The 22,756-nt window shown below is 36.9% G+C and overlaps 4 protein-coding genes across 5 annotated transcripts; 1 reads left to right on the forward strand and 3 right to left on the reverse strand.

The window, feature by feature from the left end:
- Positions 1-4,424: 4,424 nt before the first annotated feature.
- LOC126378165 (uncharacterized) lies at positions 4,425-5,920 on the reverse strand. The gene is made up of 2 exons (XM_050026362.1): positions 5,906-5,920; positions 4,425-5,349 (listed from the first exon to the last, which is right to left on the reverse strand). Exon 2 carries the CDS (start codon positions 5,319-5,321, stop codon positions 4,425-4,427), a length of 897 nt encoding a protein of 298 aa, XP_049882319.1. The 5' UTR covers positions 5,322-5,349; positions 5,906-5,920.
- Positions 5,921-10,467: 4,547 nt separating this feature from the next.
- LOC126378176 (uncharacterized) lies at positions 10,468-13,441 on the reverse strand. The gene is made up of 2 exons (XM_050026375.1): positions 13,214-13,441; positions 10,468-11,312 (listed from the first exon to the last, which is right to left on the reverse strand). Exon 2 carries the CDS (start codon positions 11,305-11,307, stop codon positions 10,486-10,488), a length of 822 nt encoding a protein of 273 aa, XP_049882332.1. The 5' UTR covers positions 11,308-11,312; positions 13,214-13,441; the 3' UTR covers positions 10,468-10,485.
- A 2,331-nt stretch (positions 13,442-15,772) lies between these two features.
- LOC126377989 (uncharacterized) lies at positions 15,773-16,738 on the forward strand. Its single transcript, XM_050026008.1, has one exon. It carries the CDS (start codon positions 15,773-15,775, stop codon positions 16,736-16,738), a length of 966 nt encoding a protein of 321 aa, XP_049881965.1.
- A 264-nt stretch (positions 16,739-17,002) lies between these two features.
- LOC126378154 (uncharacterized) lies at positions 17,003-22,262 on the reverse strand. 2 transcript variants are annotated; one of them, XM_050026343.1, is made up of 2 exons: positions 22,176-22,262; positions 17,003-18,100 (listed from the first exon to the last, which is right to left on the reverse strand). In XM_050026343.1, exon 2 carries the CDS (start codon positions 18,090-18,092, stop codon positions 17,100-17,102), a length of 993 nt encoding a protein of 330 aa, XP_049882300.1. In that variant the 5' UTR covers positions 18,093-18,100; positions 22,176-22,262; the 3' UTR covers positions 17,003-17,099. The 2 variants fall into 2 exon arrangements, with proteins under 2 accessions (XP_049882300.1, XP_049882301.1); XM_050026344.1 differs by having other exon boundaries at positions 22,180-22,227.
- Between the last annotated feature and the right edge of the window lie 494 nt (positions 22,263-22,756).

Consider the following 22,756-nt stretch of genomic DNA (forward strand, 5'->3'; position numbering starts at 1 on the left):
AAATCTTTTTGACTTATTATTTTTTGTATATACTTAGGTTTTACTGATTGGAGATTTTTAGATTTATTCTATTTGATTTTATTCATATAAAAATATAAGTAAATTGTTTTCCACATTATTTGGTTCTAAATGTTTGAAAACTAAATAAAAGCTTTACAGTGTTACTACAAAACAAACACTAAAAGATAAACTATGTTTAAAATATAATCCGTATACGAAAGAAGTCCTGAAGGCCGAGGCGCTACTGTCGCAGATTCTGCATATAATTATTATGACTTGTCAAGTTAGTTTCATTAAAATCCGCTGACTTCTTTCGTGGCGCGAAATACTATTTCAAACCTAGTTTATTTTTAGTTTGTGTTTTGTAGTAACACTGTTACGGTTTATCTATTTTTAAATAATTTAAGTAGATTTATTTACAGAAAGCTGGTTGAGGTGTGGGCTGGCTTAGTTCATCTTGCGCTGGATGTACCTCTGATTACCCCAATTGTTTTGGTCGTGGCTTATGTCGTAATTCGGTAAGTATATAAGAAAGTTTTATGAACTTTACGACTAAATTATATTTCTTACTAGATCTTATTTCATAGTCTAACAGGCTAGTTTCCAACTAGTCAAATCAATTACTTTTTACTAAACGTCAAAACACGAAATTACTGTGACGTCATAGAAAACGTGTTAAAATGACTTATTATTACCGTACCGACGTAAATAGAAAAGATAAAATGGTTTCTTTTTTAGTTTTAGATCTGTCTTTAGTTAGTAATCATTCTTAATTTACAAAATACAAAAAAAAAATACAAAATACTTTATTTGTAGAAAACCAATACACTAGTATAGGTGACTAGCTTTTGCCCGCGACTTCGTCCGCGTGGCCATCTTACGCGGTTCAGATTTTTTAATACAAATGTTTTTTTCCGCTAACTCCTGTTCCTGTAGAAATTTTGCAATATCCTGTTGCAACTAAACTTTAAGTTTACTAAGGTACCTGCGTGCCAAATTTCAAGCGTCTAACTTAAGCGGTTTAGATTTTTCATACAAAAGGCTTTTCCCGCTAATTCCCGTTCCCGTGGGAATTTCGGGAATTCCTTTCTTAGTGCACCTCTACTGTAACTAAGCTACGTCCCTTCCAAATTTCAAGTGCCTACGTTTAGCCGTTTAGGCTGTACGTTGATATGTCAGTCAGTCAGTTTCTCCTTTTATATATTTAGAAGATTGGAGCCTCCTTTTAAGCGTAGCGCCTGTATTAGGAGAAAATTTATATTCATATTCATTTAGGTATTCATTGCAAAGTCACAAGCTGTTAGGTGTTATATACATGGTATTAGGCACATGTGACGCCCTGCAAGGGCACAGCAACGTAAGAGGTGATAACAGCTTCATTATAACAATATTATTAAGTAGGTAACATAGAAAAATATGAATAAGAACAAGTTAAAGGTAACAAAATTATTACACATGCAAAATTATTACATGAGCACAGTCTAAAATATATATATTTTTAAAATTATATTATTTATCTTGAACCTAGTACAGTCATGAGCAATATACGAGTAATGTACCCACTTTAGGACTCTGTCGCACTAACATATTTGACATTTAGTGAGACTTACAGTTCAATTTGTCAAAAAAGTTAATGTGACATGGTACCAAAGTGTATACATATTAATGCTCGTGACCGTACACGACCCAACTCGACCTACTAAGATCCAAAGTAAGAGTCATTCTATATTTACATAAGTGTTACTGCTAAACCATATACGATACTCTCGAGCACATCTTGGAATGATCTTGGAGATTCGTGGAGTGAATAGGCAGAATGTAGAAGACAACGCAACGTACAGTCACGTGCAGAAGTTTTACGAGTAAGTATACATAACATAACATACATAAACTGCCTATATACGTCCCACTTCTGGGCACAGGCTCAATCAACCGGAGGGGGTATGGAGCATACTCCACCACGCTGCTCCACTGCGGGTTGGTGGAGGTGTTTTTACGGCTAATAGCCGGGACCAACGGCTTAACGTGCCCTCCGAAGCACGGAATCATCTTACTTTTTCGGACAATCAGGTGATTCAAGCCTGAAAAATCCTTACCAAACAAAGGACAGTCTCACAAAGTGATTTCGACAATGTCCCCATCGGGAATCGAACCCGGACCTCCAGATCGTGAGCCTAACGCTCTAACCACTAGACCACGGAGGCGAGTAAGTATAATGGTGCTAATTCCTGCAGACACCATCTAAATTTATTTATGTTATGCCTGTTATTTTCTTATCCGTCGAAATCTAGGCCAATGGCCCCTATTCCTGCAGACACCTCCCAATTTTATTTTAAGTTATACCCGTCATTTTCTTATCCGCCGACAAGGAAAGGGACAAAATTGTCAACAAGTTAATTTTAAAACGAATGAATAACCCGAGCGAATAAAATTGGCATCTCATTGGTATGCAATCTGTATGATGTGCTTTCTAATTTAATTTTACGTTACATCTGTCATTTTCTTATCCGTCGAAAAGGAAAAGAACGGGTAATTTACAGGCATAAAAATCAATTTTAGGCACAAATCTAAAACAACCCCCAAAAAATTTTACATTATTCAATTACCCGACAGAATTATGTTAACAGCTCACGTCAAACTGTTTCAATACCAGCGAGATACCTATTTGATTCACCCGGGCTATTCGTTTATTCACTCATTCTTCATCTTATCCGCCAAAATGAATAAGTGAATGATTGAAATACCCTGGCTAATCAAATAGACATCTTGCTGATATATACACCTATTTGAAGTTTGCTGTAAACATAATTCTATCGGGTTATGTTTTGAGAGAGTTCTGTTCTACCTAACAGTAAGTAAAATATTATTTTATAAGGTTCGTGCAGATTTATTTTTTCCAATGAATTTAGAATGGAACTGTGACAGAATCATTGGTTTTGTTTTAAAAACATTTTATCGCTGACTGTATTTGACGGAGTTCTCATAGTGTAGTTCTGTGTTCGGCCACAGATTATAAAGATAACTACCGGAAATTCCGGCACAAAGACTTATAACGTCTTATAGCGAAAACCAAGTAGGCGCCTTTTGGAAAAATTTCATTCAAATGTGATTTTCGCTAACAAAACCTCGCAATTGATACGTTAGTTTCAATCCAGGACAAAATTTGTTTCCTCAATTTTAAAAAGTAATGTTAAGAAATCGATTTTGTTCAAGAATATCACCGCAGAATGTGAGTTATCCTAAGGATTTTTCAAAAAGGCGTTCACATCATGTTTCTCTACAGGCGAAATATCGGTAGCAAAAGTAAAATGTTTAAGAAATAATGGTGTTAATTCGAGCTACCACCTATTTTATTTGACAGGACGAATAGTAGCTCCATCTTTTTCTTGCACTTATTATAAGTGAAGGACAGTAGGTACTAGTTAAAGTGCTCCGAATGAATAGGCACCAATATTTATTTAATGACCAGCAAAACGCTCACACAAATGTTTGCATTACGAAACCGCCAGGCGTTTTGTGTCAGATTTGGTTTTGACTCGATTTCTATAATGACTTGGGATTATTACATTATATAATTTTAAGCGGATGTTTTGGTGTCTTATAATATGTTCGACTGACGTATTTTACGGGAAGTAGTTCGTAATATCCCTGGGAAGTCGGTGTTGTGTTTTGGTGTTGATATTTTCGTTTGAACAGGTTGATTATTATTGTAAGTCACATTGCTCAATGGAAAACAATATTGGAAATATACAATCATAAATCTTCCAACAGAGGAAATAGGCATTATTAGGTATGTGTGTATCATTTTAGTCCACATCTCTCAGGTGAGATATTGGTCAAACAAAGACAACTTTAATAAAAAGAAAAAAGTTAGTTCTAACCTTAGATGAAGGGTTAGTTTAGATCTTTCGCTGTTCCATAAACGGCCTCTGGGGTTCAATGGCTTACGGGTGGCCCTGGTTTCGATTACCAGTGCGGATACACTTTGTGAGATTGTTTCTGATTTGCAGACTTTTAATTTTTTTTTGACGTGACTTATTGTAGATTTGCCGCAGGTGGTATTAACTACTTGGCCGGAGATTTGCAGACTGAAATCACTTGATTGTTCGAAAAATAAGATAATACCGTACTTAGCAGGGCACGTTTTGCACTCGGTCACGGCTACTGTTTACCGAAGTAAGTATAGTCATTATAGTATATATAAGTGAACCAGGGGCCTTTGGCAGCTCCATAGTATACCTGACACCAGGGTTGATGAGGTTGGACATTGGTGTCACGATACCACACACACGAGAGAAGTTATATTTCGTAATAAAAGTCATAAAAAAACTTCAACTAATTTAATTATAAAAACCTATATTCATCTAAATTTGAAAAACTGAAACATAATAAAAATAAAAACGGTGAAAATAAAAACATTTTGTCTAAATGCTAGACATGAAATAATCATCAGCGGGGCAGGGATCATTGGCATTCAACGGTTTATACCTGTAGATTTTACCCTTAGTGCCTATAACAATGTTATTCTTATGGTCAAACGCCATACCGGTGATCTTAAACCCTAACTGTGCAACTTTAACAGGTAAAATACTCTTAGTGGAAAGCTTAAACAAAGACCCTTTCACTGCAACAATTGCTTCATCATTATTATTCAATTCCAAAATATATTTCAACTCTCTTGTAAATCCTTTATACTGAATCGGTTCGAAATAGTCTATGGAGAAGAAGTAAAGTCTTCCATCGACGTATTCGTAAAACGCATTGCCTTTGCTGTCCAAAAGGAAGTTGTAGGCTTTAGGAATCCTGTCGTACCTTTTCACAGCAGCAGATCCATTCATAAACCGAAATATCTCGCGGCTAGAGCCCGTGGTAATATACATTTGATTGTCAGTTTTGTCGATGAAAATATTTCTCACGTCATCATCACCAATCGGTCTCTCAGCTGATATTTCGCTCCTAGTGTAATCATAAGTGAGTATTCCTTGGTTAGTTCCGATGTAAATAACGTTATTCTGAACATCTATCCCGACGCACTGGCCAATCAGATCGTCTGAGACTGGTAATTCTTTGATACCTAAAGATCCGTGTTTGAGTAGATGGATTCCCTTGGTGTAATTCCTCTTGTGGAGAATGAAAAATATGTGTTCTGTCCTAGGGTCGATGACCATGCCGGTGGGATACCCATCTATGGTGGCAACTAGTTGTCGTTTGTAGTATTCGGTTCCGATTTTGATTCTCTCACATTTTTCCGCGCTGTAGATGTTGAAGAGGACGATGAAGATAGGAAGGATGGTGGTAAGGCTCCGTTTTAAGGCCTGCATTTTGGTTTCATGACCAGTGATGGTGGGTCTGTAAAAAAGAATACAGAAGAATATAAACCTACAAAATTATCTTTAAGTGAGTTTCTTGAATACGGAAATAAATATTTTTCAATTTAAAAATGTTTGCAACACACGACTTTGCAGGACTAAAAGAAAAAGAACAACTTAATTTATTGCCCTATTTCTTATCTTATATCGTATCTAACATTTCTTTTATTAATGTATTATATTGAACATTCATTCTCGTATTATTCATAAAAAAATGTATTAAAGAACTCGGTTATCACTGATTTTATTTAGGGATTGCTTGACCGTGGATTTATTTCACATTTTTAACTATTTTCTAGTATTCACCATAAAATTTTCCTTTAAGTTTTTGTGAAATTATCAAACCATGATCAGGAGGTTTAAAAGGCCAAAATGAAGCAATTGCTTCGATGAGGCCTTTTTTACCCCCCAGATCACATAATTTTCTTTATCCAATTTGAATTTTATCTACTGTACCAATATCACTGTTATCGTCACCAGAAATTACCTTTCCACTTTGGATTATTTTCACTTTTTTAATTATTGGATTTTCCTACCTTTGTGTATCCTGAGTGGCTCTCTCCGAAATGGTGTCACAGCGATGGTAAGCACTCTTTATAAAACATCCCGTTGTATAGAGCGACACCCAATGTTTATAAACACGCGGCACTTTCAGTCTAGACAAAGGCGTTAGAGGATGTTTCCAAAATCGATGTGAGAGTGTTTTTTTTACCAGTATTAGGTACTGTATCAGGGCTTCGAACGGAATTCTCGAACAGGGGGGTTAAAAAAAATCTAAAAAAGCAATATTGCAATTTGCGCATATAAAAGTAAGTCAGCGATGCACACAAATGTCAAATAGCAATATTGCTTCGATGTGGCCTTTTTAACTCCCCAAGGTTTAGGTTTGCTGCTAAATAAGCTTGCGGGTTCGAGTCCCTAGCGAATATGAATTATAAGTAAACCCCAATATAAACCGCCCTTTAGCTAATAGAAAATTAGAGATAGGTTGCAAATTATTTACTTCTTGATTTCTTTTTTTGTCAAAGTCCACAATGTAGATAATTCATAAAGTAAGCTAGCTAGGTACCTACTCCTAAATGAAACTGATAATAATTAAGTGTTAATAATTATGTACCAAAACTATCACTTTCATTTATCAGCTACCGATTAGTAACTCATTACAATATTTAAGGCAAGAATGTCAGTTTTGGGGCGAAATAAAGCAAAAACGATTTATGAAAGCCCTATGATACATTTCCATTCATCCCTTTGTCCTAGACCTTAAAGGAAATATTTACTTTCAGGTGGGATGTTACCTTGTTATGTGTATAGGAATTCTACAGGGCGTTTGAACAATAGAATAATAGTTGTATTGTCCTTTTCACCCTTATTTACTTCATTCTGTAAGTGAACTGCCACTGGGAACTGTATTGGGTCCAGTATTTTAATTCTTTCAGCCGCCCTAACCTACTCGTGTAAGTAACTATCGATGATGTATAAATTAGTTTAAAATACCAGATATTTTTTTACAGAATTCCTATTCCTTTCGGAGTGCGCAGAATAACAAGTCACCAGAAGATTATTTTTACTGCAGTCCAATAATATGATGATGATGGATAAAGTGATATTTTTCCTTGACAAGTTTTTGATGAGAGTGCAATTCTGCGGTTTAGGCCAATGGGAACAATCCAATGGTAGGTAAATTATTTCATTTATTTCTCTATGTATGTATTTAACAATATAAGTAATCTTATTTATTTATTTGTCCACAAAAAGGACATACAAGTAAAATCGACAGTACAGCTGCTTGTTTCTAACAAAGAGATTTTTTCCAGCAGACGCAAGTGACAAGATCTATTTCTATTTAGATCTATTTAGAATATAACTTTTCTATTTCTTTTCTAATCTATTTAGATTATAACTTTTACTGTTTTTCTGAAACGGAAAGGCTGATCATGAAAGGGATCGCAAACACAATCAATTCTATTAAGTATACTTGAAAACAGAAAACTTTAAAAGAAAGTAGCCAAAAAGTAACCACCCTGTGAATTTATGAGAAATGCTAGAAAAAAGGTGATGTAATTACTGTACTATTATGAGACGGTTGGCACAATGACTGTTAATAACCAAAACACTGGAGAACCATACTCAACTCATCGTTGCTTGTTTCATTCCGAGGTAACGGGTATACGCGAATTCATGTAAGTATTATTACCTAATCTAATCTAACCTATAAGATCCTGCTAGGCTTTTGCCTCCCCCGCTCCTTTATTATATATTTATTGTGTTCTTCATTTTCAATTTCTTCTTCATTATCTATTTAATTACTTTGTTTTATTTTACAAATTGTATCCGTGTCAGGATTGTAACCATCGTGTAAACGCAAATGTCCTTTCCAAAATGTTTTACTGACTCTTTGGGTTTCGGTTCATACACCATGTGTTTTATCATGCTGCTTTTCGTAGGCTGTGTTTTGTTCGTTTGTGGTTTTGTACGTTACGTTTGAGATTATAAGCTTGTTATTATCCATTTATTAATCCTTATCTTCTTCTATCGTGTGGGTTGTGAGGTGAATTACCAACCTCATCAACCCTGGTGTCAGGGTTATTATTGAGCCGCCAAAGGCCCCTGACATGGCTCATATAACGACTACTTACTTACATCAGTAAGTAGTAACCGGGACCAACGACTTAACGTGCCTTCCGAAGTACGGATCATCTTACTTTTTGGACAATCAGGTGATCAGCCTGTAATGTTCTAACCAAACTAGGGATCACAAAGTGATTTTTGTGATATGTCCCCACCGGGATTCGAACCCGGGGCCTCCGGATCGTGAGCCCAACGCTCAACCACTGGACTGTAGAGGTCGTGTTCTTATCAAAGCTCTCCTTTCCTGGTTTAAGTTCTCTTCCCCGGCCTGCTGGAAGAGATTTCTGTTAGAAATAAGCTGAACCATTTGTCTGTTTTGTGTGCAGTGAACTTGTCTTAATGTCTTTGTTTTTGTATACTTACAGTAAACTATTAAATAACGTAAACGTATTGCTTGTACAACAAAACAACAAAACAACAACAAAATAACAACAAAATTCAAGCCTTTAATAGATTAAATATTAGAATATAATTAATATTAGAATATTGGGGTGGTAGTTTTGAGTTATTTTCTGACAAATTATGAACAGTGTTGAAGGCTATTTATCAAGCTATTTTTTATACATTGTTTTAAGTTTACGCGGTTATTATCATAATTAAAACACATAATAACCCCATTTAAACGCGGTAAGAACCCGTTATTATGTGTTTTAATTAAGCTATTTTTTGTTTATTTAAGTATAAATTCGGGTCAGTATGATGCATTGTTAGTTGTGGCGACCCAAATGTACTTTAGTTGCTTTGAGAAAGTTATTGTGTAACAATATCCATATACGTCTTGTCATTCTTTTCTCTTGTAGACTCATTAGGTTACTGGGTTTTCTTTCCAAAGAGAAAATCATTCCTTATTCGGTTTTTGCAATATACCCAAGATGATAATCGTTTGGTAACGGCCTCTGTGGTCCAGTGATTGAGCGTTGAGCTCACGATCCGGAGGTCCCGGGTTCGAATCCCGGCGGGGACATATCACAAAAAACATCTTTGTGATCCCCAGTTTGGTTAGGATTACAGGCTGATCACCTGATCGTCTTAAAATAAGATGATCCGTGCTTTGGAAGGCACGTTAAGTCGGTGGTCCCGGTTACTACATACTGATGTAAGTGAGTGATTGTTATATGAGCCAGGTCAGGGGCCTTTGGCGGCTCAATAATAACCCTGACACCAGGGTTGACGAGGTTGGTTATTCACCTCACAACCCACACGATAGAAGAAGGTAATCAGATAAGCTTTTTGTGTCTTCTCTTTGTTGTATTTGCAGCTAGATCGTGATCTTCTGCGTTGTGTCTAAGATCATTAGCGTCTAAATTATCTGCATCTAAATATTTTAAATATAATACATATCGCAATTGGAATTAACATGACCAATTTCTCATCCCGTTTTTGTTTGTTTCTTCTTATCTTGTTTTTACTTGACCGAATTCCATTTATGTGATGTTATTGTTAAACCTATTCGTAAATAATAACATTTTGTTCATTGCTTTACGCTTGATAAGTACGTAGAACGTAATCAAAAAATAAAATGGTTTGACAGTTAATAAAGTGAACCTACCTAAAATCATCATAGTATTTTAGCATCTACATTTTCAGAGGAATTAATAAACACACTTACAATAAATATTATCAAGACGAGCCCCAAGTAACTAATGTTAGCACAAATCGCAGTAGTTCCAGACATGGTAATTATGAAGAACAGCATGGTCTTCTTCTATCGTGTGGGTTGTGTGGTCGATTACCAAACTCATCAACCCTGATGACTAATGTAACGACTACTTACTTTACCTCAGAAGAGAGAAGCATGGATCATTTTACTTTCGGACAAACGCGTGATCAGCCTGTAAGTCGTAACTGAACTAGGGATCACAAAGTAATTTTTATGATATGTCCCCACCGGGATTCGAGTCCGGGATTCGAATCCGGGACCTCCGGATCATGAGCTGAACGCAGTAACAGCATGGTAACAGGTCATCTTGATTATCATTGCAATGTAGTAATTTTGGGTATACAAGTAAGATGGGTTAGAAGTTTAGAACATAGGAAGTCAATTATTTCTTAATTTATTGGTACATTGGTGCTAATTCCTGTAGACACCATCTAATTTTATTTTAAGTTATATCTGTCATTTTCTTATCCGCCAAAAAGGAAAGGGACGGGTAATGGACAAGCATAACATTTATGGAACACACGTCAATTTTAAGCACAAATCTAAAACAAACATCTAAAATTTTTACATTGGCCAATAACTCGACAGAATTATGTTGACAGCACACGTCAAACGGTTTGCATACCAGCGAGATACCTTTTTGTTCGCCGGGGTTATTCATTCATTTATTCATTCTTCCTAAAATTATGAGCTGTCAATCATCCGTCCCTTTCCTTTTCGGCGGAAAAGAAAATGACAGGTATAACTTAAAGTAAAATTAGGAGGTGTCAGCAGGAATCGGGCCCATTAATTAAATAAAACAAAATATTCACTTTGTTACGTATCTTATTTACACCAACTGTATTCATAAATTATTCCATGTGTAGACAAGAACATGTTACTGTTACCAAATGCAATGCCTGATGGGACGAAATCTAAGTTCATCAATTTCTTAGGAATTAGATTATCAGGCCTTAGAAGGTACAGTCCATCATTTGCAGCTAAAATAACATTACCAGCTGGATCCACTGTTATGGCCCGAGCTGTATTCTTTCCTATTCCTGCAAACTCAATAGGCTCATGAAAATCTTTAAGCAAAACCTTAACATACTTAGAATCACATTCGTAATAAATATTATCCTTTGAATCTACTGCTAAAATGAATGCACAAGGAACATGTTCAATCTTCTTTTTTTCGTTCTTGTCTACATTGAAGACGTAAACTTCGTTTTCAGGGAATATGACTAAGTAGATTTCATCCTTATGAGCTGGTTTAAACAGCTGTACGATATCTTCGTCTTTAAGACTTAGGAAGTTAGCTCTGTCTGTTCCATTAAGTATATTTAGTCCATCATCACTGGCTATGTAGACTCTTCCAGATTTTAAGTCAACGGCTGCGGCTTGTCCGTTGACATTGTCGATTTTGATCGGTGCTCCATTTCGAAGTATGTATTGGTCCATTCGGGTTTGTTCGTCATCATTTTGTAAGGATTCCAGGTCTATTAAAGTGAATAGCAGGTCGCCGCTATTGGGCTCATAGACTAGGTTGGTCGGGAGACCTTTGATGGTCAGCAGTGATTTTCTGGAGTACGAGTTGATGCCGTATCTGTAGGTGCAGTTTTCAGCAGCGGCAGCTGATATAATAAGTAGGAGTAGGACTGGCAACATTTTCTCTGGAACAACAGATAGTAAATTAAAAATACACACATTATTTTGTGCCGTGCAACTTTGATGGGAAAGACTGAGTGACATTTTTTTGACGTAACTTATGGTAGATTTGTCGCATATGGCATTAATTACTTGGCCGGACAAACGGGAAGCATTGAGAGCTCTAATCCGGTACAAAATTTAAGAAACCAGCCGTCTAGAGATGATTATATTTAAAAGAACTAATCGACCTTAGTGGGCTGATAGCGATAAGCGCTGAATGAGGGAAATCTTCGACCACGCCGGCGGGGTTCTGATGTGTTTGTTGTCGCGAACTGCATGGCTAGTGGCCGAGCCATAAGAAGGTAAGAAGAAAATCTGCATTCACTTCAGATGCGAAATCCTGAGGTGGATATGATGCACCTCTAGTATCGAAGTAATTATTATGCCCATGTTTAATAAACATGTTTAATTATAGAAAAGTATAACTTTCATAATAAACATAATTGTTATCTAGAGAAAGGTCACATAGTTATATCTAGGATACAAAGTAAAACACAAACAAAGTAATATTATACCTAATTACGTTAATATGCGTAAATTAAGTATACATTAATAATAGCTAGAATACCCTAGAGGTCGAGGATAGTTCTGAAGGTTGTTGTTAGGAACATACAAAACAGTTTATCTTATACTAATATTATAAAGAGAAAAACTGGTATTTTTGATTTGTATTGAAACTAAAAAACTACAGGACCGATTTGAAAAAATATTTCACCATTCAAATGCTCCATTATACCTGGCCATACCATGCTCTTATTCTATTGTATGAATTGCCATAGAGGCAGCCAATCAGCTCGCGACACCAAACAATTCAGGACCCCGATATCGACTCCGCCGGCGTGGTCGACGATTTCCCTCAATCAGCGCTTATCGCTATCGACCCGCTAGGGTCGATTAATTCTTTCAAATATTTTTCCTCTCAGGAAAAATAGGCCGAGGTTCGCGCCCAACTGGGCACCCTCAGGCCTGTTGTCTTAAACGTTGTATCGGGTGAGAGCCTTCAGCGCTCCCCATTTGTCCGGCCAAGTAGTTAATGCTATCTGCGGCAAATCTACAATGAGTCACGTCAAAAAAAAAGAAAAAATATTCTATTGTGTGGGTTGTGAAGTGGATTACCAACCCCATCAACCCTGGTGTCAGAGTTACTACTGAACCGCTAAAGGCCCCTGACATGGCTCATGTAACGACAAAGGCATCAATAAGTAGTAACTGGACAATGAGAAATCACAAAGTGATTTTTGTGATGTGTTCTCACCGGAATTCGAACTCGGGACCTTCAGATCGTGAACCCAACACTCAACTACAGGACCACAGTGGCCGTTAGTTAGTCAAGTGGTGAATCTATAAGTATATAGGTAACAATACAATACAATACAATACAATACAAATACACTTTATTGCACCAAAATAAAAATGAAATAATTACAAAAAGTCTCTTAACTAAGTACATGGCAAATGGCGGCCTTATCGCTTAAAGCGATTTCTTCCAGACAACCATAAGGTGAGGAAAAATGTAAAAATAAATAAATTGAAAGAACTAACTAACTAAATTAGAGCGGATGAAGGATAACAGGATTACGGAAGCAGTATATGAAGCGAAGGTTGGTGGTAGGGCTGGCAGAGGACGACCCATAAGGACGTATATTGACCAAATTGGAGATGTCCTTAGAAAAGGTTCAGTTCGATCTACTCTGAATCGGCGAGCGTGTATGAAACTATTAATGAACGTGGAGGAAGCAAGAGAAGTGTGTCAGGATCGAACAAATGGAATTCCATAGCCTCTGCTTACCCCGGTGGGAAATAGGCTTGAGTTCATGTATGTATGGTAAATATGAAATTTAATAAAGATAAAATAAATACTCACAGTAGTAAACTATATTAAACTTTATGCGCAAACGCACTCTCTTGTTATAATGTGGGACACTTAATGATCTATTTGAGACCAACTCCGATCCCAAGTATATTATGGTTCAACGAACTTATATCAAAGTAGGGCGCACTATTGAACTTTAAAATAAATATTTGTTTTATATATCTAAAATTAAATTTATATATATTAAATATTTGGAAAATATAGACTCTGTATATATGTGTTGTAGGTATATTCGAATTATAGTGATGGATTTCCTTCTTATCAGCCAATATATAACCTTGTTTGTGAGGAAGGAAGGAAATGGCTGCAGTTCGTTTCCATTGTCGCTATACGTTTACTTTCTTTTGCCTTGTGATTATTTTTTTATTAATTTATGTATACATTGGCCCCGATTCCTGGAGATACCGCCTAATTTTATTTTAAGTTATATCCGTCATTTTCATATCCGTCGAAAAGGAAAGGGACGGATGATTCACAGCTCTTAATTTTAGGAAGAATGAGTAAATGAATGTGTCGGGTTATTGACTGATGTAAAATTTTTAGACGGTTGGTTTAGATTTGTGCTTAAAATTGACGTGTGTTCCGTAAATTTTATGCTTGTCGATTACCCGTCCCTTTCCTTTTCGGCGGATAAGAAAATGACAGATATAACTTAAAATAAAATTAGATGGTATTTACAGGAATTAGCACCAATAACAGCCTCCGTGGTCTAGTGGTTAGAGCGTCAGACTCACGATCTGGAGGTCCAGGTTCGATTCCCGATGGGGACATTGTCGAAATCACTTTGTAAGACTGTCCTTTGTTAGGGGACAAGCCTATTGCTATTAAACAGGCACAAATCCTGGATACCACGGTATGTGAATTATTTGTAATCCAAACATGAATTCAGACTCATAAAGTCGAATTCAGTGGTTTGAGCTCGCACCGGGATTGGAACCCGTAACACTATGATGAAAGTCACGTGCTCTCCGAGCAGGACTATAACGGAATCACGGATTCATAAATTTGTTAACACCACCACCACTAGTACACCGTTTGAGAAATCGGTCGGTGTACTGCGGAACGGAAGGCGATTTGGGTAACCACCGTTCTACACGCCCTATCTATGGAGTAATGGCGATTACTCCACCGACAAGAGCGCAGCTCTTAAATAAAGAGAGAGATAAATTTGTTAACCTACACTATTAAAAAGTAAAAGAAGTTGTTCACGACTTACAATTTATAATCTGTGCCTACTACATACTCTATATGGACATTCATTCATCAAAATAAGTCGCGAACGGAGCTGCAAGAAATTTTATAGTGAAAAATTAAAAGGGACGAATAGAATGAATGTACATATAGAGTATGTAGTAGGCACAGATTATAAATTATATGTCGTGAACAGAGGTATGATGGAAACAGAGCACATAAAACAATTCATTGGTTTCACGCAATGCGCGCCAAAGTAAGCGTGACCATTTTCTATCTTACTCTATTGTATAACAACTGTCTATGCTAATTACACTTGTAGGTTATTAATCATACCTAGCATTAAAACAAATAAAGAGAGCAAACATAAATAGAAAAAAAAATGTCTCTAACGGGACTTGAACCCGGAGCTCTTGTCAAGCTGTGACGAGCGTGTTAATCATTAGGTACTTACATGCGGGGTCTTGACAGCCTCCGTGGTCTAGTGGTTAGAGCGTTAGGCTCATGATCTGGAGGTCCGGGTTCGATTCCCGATGGGGACATTGTCGAAATCACTTTGTGACACTGCCCTTTGTTTGGTAAGGACTGTTCTTACTTATAACCTGGCTTATATAAGGCTTGAATAACCTGATTGTCCGAATAAGTCCGTAAAAACACCTCCACCAACCCGCATTGGAGCAGCGTGGTGGAGTATGCTCCATACCCCCTCCGGTTGATTGAGAGGAGGCCTGTGCCCAGCAGTGGGACGTATATGGGCCGTTTATGTATATGGGGTCTACCTCCATGAGAAATTGAGTCGTGTACTAGGTTCAAGATAAATTATGAAATTCTGATTACTAAATAAAGACAGATCTAAAACTAACGAAAAACATATTCTTATTTTCTATTTAAGTACTTACTTTTGTATGAATTTTAGAAAAACGTAATAATAAGTATGACATTTTATCACGTTTTTCTATGCACAGTGTGCTTTTTTATACAAATTCTATAGTAATTTCGTGTTAAATTGACGTTTAGTAAAAAGTAACTGATTTGACTGGTTGGAAACTTAGCCTATTCTTTCGATATAATATAATTTGCTTAACCTACCCTCCGAAGCAGGGATCATCTTACTTTCGGTCAATTGGGTAATCAGTCTGCAATACCCTAACCAAATTACTGATAACAAAGTGATTATTTGATATATCACTGGGATTCGAATCCGAAACCTCTAGATCATGAGCCCAATGCTCAACCACAGGACTCTTGGTGTCAGGGTTATTATTCGCTATTGGCATGACCTGATATTGTCATTTGAGAGGTTCTCATTCAAGGAGGTTATAGATGTTTTTTTTTTATTGTTTCCAGACTCATGTAACGATGTGGCATCTGTTCACACTGGCTGTACTCCTGCCGATATCATTGTCAAGAAACTTTAAGCGCAACGACGAGATTACTTCATCATCCATTTTCAAAGTAGAACAGATAGTATTCTCATCCAATTTTAACATTACCAGGATCTATGTACCCGTCGATGGTAAATACGTCCATTCCAATGACATACCATCGATATTCTTTACCGTATCTGATCCCAAACTTGATGGTGGAAGCTGTGTTTATGTATTAGAAGGCTTTGCTGCTTACGAAATCCTAGAAGGTGGTAGAGACACCACTGCAGGCTACGGTGTAGACAGATCCGTATACATAGGAGCTAAAGACGGCATGTACAGATACGACCCCGACACGCTATCAGCCAAAAGATACGGAATTTTCAAGGACAATATCATGCTAATACAAAAAGCGAATGGCACTGAAGCATTCTACATTTTAACAAACGAAAATAAACTGTTTAAACTAGAAAATAATGGAACAGTTAAAACCAGGATCGTACCTGTAGATTGCGCTAAGGATTTCGTCGTGGATACTTCAAATAATATATACTACATACCTTGTACAGATCATTTACCAAAAATAGTTCAAGCTAATGGTACAGTGTTAGCAATAAATGTCTTTGAAGATTTGAGAGATATCAAACTGCTGAGGCCTGCTTTTGTAATGGAAGACTGCATACCATTTTTTGGTGATGGATGGTTATACTTGTTATATTCTAATGGCACAGGGCATAGAAAAGATTTTGCAATTAAAGAAAGGCCTTCGGCATATAGCGTTGATGCAGCTTTATACCTTGTAGCAGCACTGAATGGAAAAATATATGAATTTAATGTCATGGAAGTGCTGTTAAAGTCAATGTTTGGAATGATAAACGAATGGCCGAGAGATGTCAGCAAAATGGTTTTGTCAATGATGGAAACAGCTAAAGAAACAGTCTATAGTTATTATGTTTAATGATAAACATATTGTTGTTCTTAAAATACTCATGAGTAATTAAGGAAGGCTGAAAAGTTACAGAAATTATGCACTAAAATTAATTTTACGTCGATATGAATTGTCGAATACAAGGTCACTAATTAATAAGCATAATAATGACGTAACTATTGAGTTCAATTGTTTGTACTTAGCTGTAGTTAAATTTTAGTTTAATGTAAATAAGTAAGCACTTTAAGCTATATTATTTTTCTATAAAGCATAATATTTAAATAAAACTCAAAGTCATTATGTCAAAACATATTATTTTGCTCATATAAATATTTTGTACATTGTATGGCCGAGATTAAACGTTCACTTAAGCAGTTTTGATATTATTATATTAAACTTTGTTGAGAAATTCGCTCCTTGACCGAGTGGCGATGCTCTGAATTTCATTTTTTTTGTCGTCTAAGTATTTCTTCAGTTCTTCTAGGAGATCACCAAGAAGAATGGTCAGCACATTGTATTCATAGATCTTCTTATCATAAGCGTAATACTGCACCAAAGCAGCTTCCATGGAATATGCGGTGATATCAACGTTAATGTCAATATCTGTATATTCAGATGTGCCATTGGGATAGATAAGGTACGATTGCTTGTCAACAATAACAGGAATACCCTCCTCAACAACGAAAGGAGGTCTGATAAGTGTAACTGTAGTAGGGTTCGCTGGCAACCCTTCAATTTTTTTCACTCCACCCTCATTGGCAACGTAGATTTTCTTCTCGCTGTCGACGTAAAACAGATTATTAGAGAAGTCCAATACGATTTGCTCAGGGTTTTTAATGTCATCGATTTTGACTTTTTTGGTGCCATCCTCAGTGACTTTGTAGACGTGTTTATCGGCAGTTAAGACGTAGATTCCTTGAGAGATGTTGCCCATTTCGATTCCGATGAGATCGTCTTCAACGGCGCCGTATTTTTCAGCTTTGTTTGACTGATAATTGTAAGAGTATAGACCATCTTTAGCAGCGAAATAGGCTAGCTGAGAGTCGTCAGGAGGTGACACAGCATCTCTTCCATTTTCCAGCAGTTTTGAAGTCACATCATGTTTCCTTACATAGAGAGTTTTATCTCCTTTATCGTCAATTTCGACAAAGAAGAGGAAAGTGTCAGTACTATTATTATTATTACTATATTCAGAACTATCGTCTTCAAAGTTAAGATTGTTCAGGGGCACGACGATTTTGACGATGTCGTTTTTCCCTTCATAGTATTTGAATTCATCTGGGAAGAATTCTTGGGTGATGACTAGATGCTCATCGTCATTAGAGGTGGGAGCGGTGGAAGCTAGTCCCAAAAGCAGCAAACCCAAGAATACCATGGACTTCATTCTGGCGCCTGAAATTGATAAAAGTATTACTTTAGACAGTTTAAATACATAACATACTATTCCTTAACGACTTAAATAGGTCCCCATCGGGGGGTGAGGTAAATCAAGCTCGCTCCAAGCTCGTATTGGTGCGGGCAGGAGAGTGTCCGTACTATACATGGTATTGTTGTTCATAATAAGCTTGTGGTTTTGTCTATTTCAGGGATTACGTACGTGAGGTACTGATTTGCACCAATGAGTTTTTTTTAATTTGAGTGCGTTTGACCACGATTCAGCCTGTAGGGCTAATATGCGCAACGTTAAAGAAATTAAAACACATAACTACGGGTTCTTACCGCTATTAAATCAGGGATATGAGACTCCCGATATTTCGACACTGTTGCAAGTGCCATGATCACGGGATGACTGATGATATTGGACTGGAGTAGGTAGATCCATAATTTTTCTATGGGCGGACATATCTGTCTGGTGGTGGTTCAGATGGTTCCGAACATTCCGATATCAAATACATCAACAAGCGGCAAAGAAAGAGGGTAGACAGATATGTCTGCCCGTAGAAAATTATGGATCTACCTACTCCACTCCAATATCATCAGTCATCCCGTGATCATGGCACTTGCAACAGTGTCGAAATATCGGGAGTCTCATATCCCTACTTTAAACGCGGTAAGAACCCGTTATTATGTGTTTTAATTATGACAGTGGCCCCGATTCCTGCAGACATCTCTTAATTTTACTTTAAGTTATACCTGTCATTTTCTTATCCGCCGAAAAGGAAAGGGACGGATGATTGACAGCTCTTAATTTTAGGAAGAATGAGTAAATAAATGAATAACCCGGGCGAATTTTTAGACGGTTGTTTTAGATTTGTGCTTAAAATTGACGTGTGTTCCATAAATTTTATGCTTGTCGATTACCCGTCCCTTTCCTTTTCGGCGGATAAGAAAATGACAGATATAACCTAAAATAAAATTAGATGGTGTTTACAGGAATTAGCACCATTAACTGCGTAAACTTAAAACAATGTTAAAGAAATTATGTCGTTTTGCCGATTGGTGCTAATATGTGACCCCAATTAAGTACCTAATTTCGCTCTGTCAAAATACGTGACATGCATGTAGGGTAAAAACCAACCTATTTTAATATTTGTGATGTTAAGTTTAATTGTTAAGTTGTAAATAAATTAGATGGATTTTACTTATCGATTTCGACAAAATTTATTGAATCGTTCGATAATTTTGTCACCTCGCACATGACTGTTAGCCCTGCGCGTCTTAAGCAGTGATGTGGTCTAAGGTTAAGCACGCAAACTCAAATAGTGCCTTATCATCTTTGCCTTGAAAATCTCCAACTTATATGAATCAGGGAACAATGACGCAAAGATTCAAAAGTGCAATTTTCACTAACACCAAAGTGTTAGTCGGCCATTATAGACGGCGATACAGCTCACCACCTATCACGTTGGTTGGTCAGAAAGCTGGATGAAGCGAGGTAGCGTACTTCAGCTTGTGATGGATGTACGGTCACGAGCATTAATATGTATACACTTTGGTACCATGTCACATTAACTTTTTTGGCAAATTGAACTGTAAGTCTCACTAAATGTCAAATATGTTAGTGCGACAGAGTCCTAAAGTGGGTACATTATATTGCTCATGACTGTACCTCTGAGGCTTTGACTAGCGTAATTGGAAATGTAGCCGCGAGCTTTTTTATTTTTTATTTATTTAAAAGGTACACACAACAGGTAACAATCATGGCATGCGAAAATAAAAGGTTACAGATGTGGGTAATGACTAGATTGAAACCCAAAACGTGTATACACGGCATGGTTAGGGAATTTTGTAACGTGAGGTTAGTTGCAGATAAATGCTAAAAAGTGGTTAACCCTTTCACGGACAGGGATCATGGGTCATTGATGGTTCATAATAGGTGAATGACACATTGGGATCGGAACGTCATTAGACGTTCTGACCTTGAAAATGTTATTACTACATAACAACAAAATAAGACATGAAAAAAAAGTGAAAAGAAACATTCTGTCACGGAGGGTAAGCATGTTTAACCTCTTTTGTTAGATACATGAGAACCTTCTGTTATGTTATTACCTATAATAAGTTTATCGTAACATTACTTAAGTCAAAAGCCAAATTGGTATTGACCTCGATGGATAAGATAAAACAATAGGTAAGTAATGTTTATCTGCGTTTAAATGACTTTTTGTCATGACATGAGATGTGCTGTGTTGATGTTATTTTGTAAACAGTTTTAGTCAAAACATTCTAGATTATTTTAGGGTCTGAAGATCACGGAAACTTTTTAATTAAAATTACCTTTAGCAAATAATTGGGCACGTAAGAAATACCTCCCGATTACGAGTATGTGGGTCATGTTACAACCAATCTAAACATACCAGGGTTTAAACCAAGATGACGTCCAAAAACAAGATGGGCGGATGTGGTCAAAAAGGACCTGTGTATGTGCAATGTCTCCGAAAACGACACGTCTGAGAGAGCGAAGTGGAAGAGAAAAACGAAGAAGGCAGACCCCACCATCAGATGGGAATAATAAAAGCCAAGGAGAGAGAGACCTTTAGCAAATAATTCTCTTCGTAGCGCTATTCCGGTACTTACCTAACTTGCAAAATTGATAGCTCTGGTTTGTCACAAATAAAAGCTACAATTTTATCCAGAAATTTATAATTCCCAACAAAGTTAAGTTGACAGCACACGTCAAACAGGTTTCATATCAGCGAGATGTCTATTATATTCGCCCGGATTATTCATTCATTCACTCATTCATTTTAAAATTAACTGTTGTCAATCTTCCGTTCCTTTTCTTTTTGGCGGATAAGAAAATTACAGGTATAACTTAAAATAAAATTAGATGTCTGCAGGAATAGTTATCTTAAAAGTGGCGGAAAGATCAGAAGAGAGGCACTCACCCAGTTCGTTTATATAGTTATAGAAAAGAAGAACGAGGAAGAAGTAAGAAATCAGAGTGTGTGTGTGTGTGTATGTATCGGAGTGTAGTGGGAGTGAGTAGGTAAGAAGTTAGTTAGTTATAGTTATTAATAAAAAAAGTCAAATTAAAATTAATTATAATAAATTATAATTATATATTTTTTTTAACGGCCTCTGTGGTCCAGTGGTTGAGCATTGGACTCACGATCCGGAGGCCCCGGGTTCGAATCCCGGTGGGGACATATCACAAAAATCACTTTGTGATCCCTAGTTTGGTTAGGATATTACAGGCTGATCACCTGATTGTCCGAAAGTAAGATGATCCGTGCTTCGGAAGGCACGTTAAGCCGTTGGTCCCGGTCACTATTTACTGATGTAAGTACGTAGTCGTTACATGAGCCATGTCAGGAGCCAATAATAACCCGGACACCAGGGTTGATGGGGTTGGTATTCCACCTCACAATCCACACGATAAGAAGAAGAAGATATTTTTTTTTCATATCTGTGCATATATTTATGCATAGAATTATGTTGCTACCTATATTGCTACTCTTAATTATGATCAGAATAATAATGGGTGGAAAATGTAACTGTGCCTGGGTGGAATAAAAAGGATCATCATTTACACCCAAAAAATAAATATTAAAGATGCATTATGTCAGTTATCCATGAAAAAAGTGGGTACAGCGCCATCTATATTGTTTTTAGAAACGTAGTCTGGAAAGAGCGGTAGGCTCACGATCTGGAGGTCCGGGTTCGATTCCCGATGGGGACATTGTCGAAATCACTTTGTGAGACTGTCCTTTGTTTGGTAAGGACTTTTCAGGCTTGAATCACCTGATTGTCCGAAAAAGTAAGATGATTCCGTGCTTCGGAGGGCACGTTAAGCCGTCGGTCCCGGTTATTAGCCGTAAAAACACCTCCTCCAACCCGCAGTGCAGCAGCGTGGTGGAGTATGCTCCATACCCCATCCGGTTGATTGAGGGGAGGCCTGTGCCCAGCAGTGGGAGGTATATAGGCAGTTTATGAGTCTGGAAAGACCCTCATTCTAATGAATTATTTTATGTTGAGGTGGGTCCATAACAATTATTATTAATAATATTAAATAAAAATGACTTACCTACTTGGTTCGTAGTTTGCAACAGAATGACAAAATAAATGTAATTCCTACGATATATATAACAAATGAGGAACAACTAAGTATAAACAATATTACACTTATCTTAAATACGGCAATTATCTTCAATAATAAATTGGTAGGTATACTAAAGTAGGTAAGTAAATGAAGGAATCACTTGTTTGGAACTTTGGAATATAGTTAAATTAGGTGTTTACGTGCTATGTGTAAATTATAAAAATTATAAAGATAGGCTTATTATAGGATATTGCTTCTATGCTGTTCTGGGAGCAAATAAAAAACATAGAAAACGTTCAGCTGCTTGTCTTCCCGGGCATGTCGTAAAAACCGACAGAGGGATTGTGTCCTCTAACATGATGGACTAATGTTATGGGCGATAGGCTGATCCCTTATCACCATAAGGTTCATCATATCCAGCTTACGACATCGTATCAACAGTGGCTGCAAGTTGTCTTTGATTACTTGTGGCTCTGCCCACCCCATTAGGGATTACGGGCGTGAGTTTATGTATGTATGTATGTATAAAGATAGGCTACATAAGTCATCTTCGGGCGCATCAGCGT

This window comes from Pectinophora gossypiella, chromosome 25 (genome assembly GCF_024362695.1).
Source record: "Pectinophora gossypiella chromosome 25, ilPecGoss1.1, whole genome shotgun sequence".
In the NCBI taxonomy this organism is placed as follows: Eukaryota; Metazoa; Arthropoda; class Insecta; order Lepidoptera; family Gelechiidae; genus Pectinophora; species Pectinophora gossypiella.

What these genes read in the sequence shown, in the direction of transcription:
- LOC126378165 (XM_050026362.1), bottom strand. Translation starts at nt 5,321, where the DNA reads ATGCAGGCCTTAAAACGGAGCCTTACCACCATCCTTCCTATCTTCATC.
- LOC126378176 (XM_050026375.1), bottom strand. Translation starts at nt 11,307, where the DNA reads ATGTTGCCAGTCCTACTCCTACTTATTATATCAGCTGCCGCTGCTGAA.
- LOC126377989 (XM_050026008.1), top strand. Translation starts at nt 15,773, where the DNA reads ATGTGGCATCTGTTCACACTGGCTGTACTCCTGCCGATATCATTGTCA.
- LOC126378154 (XM_050026343.1), bottom strand. Translation starts at nt 18,092, where the DNA reads ATGAAGTCCATGGTATTCTTGGGTTTGCTGCTTTTGGGACTAGCTTCC.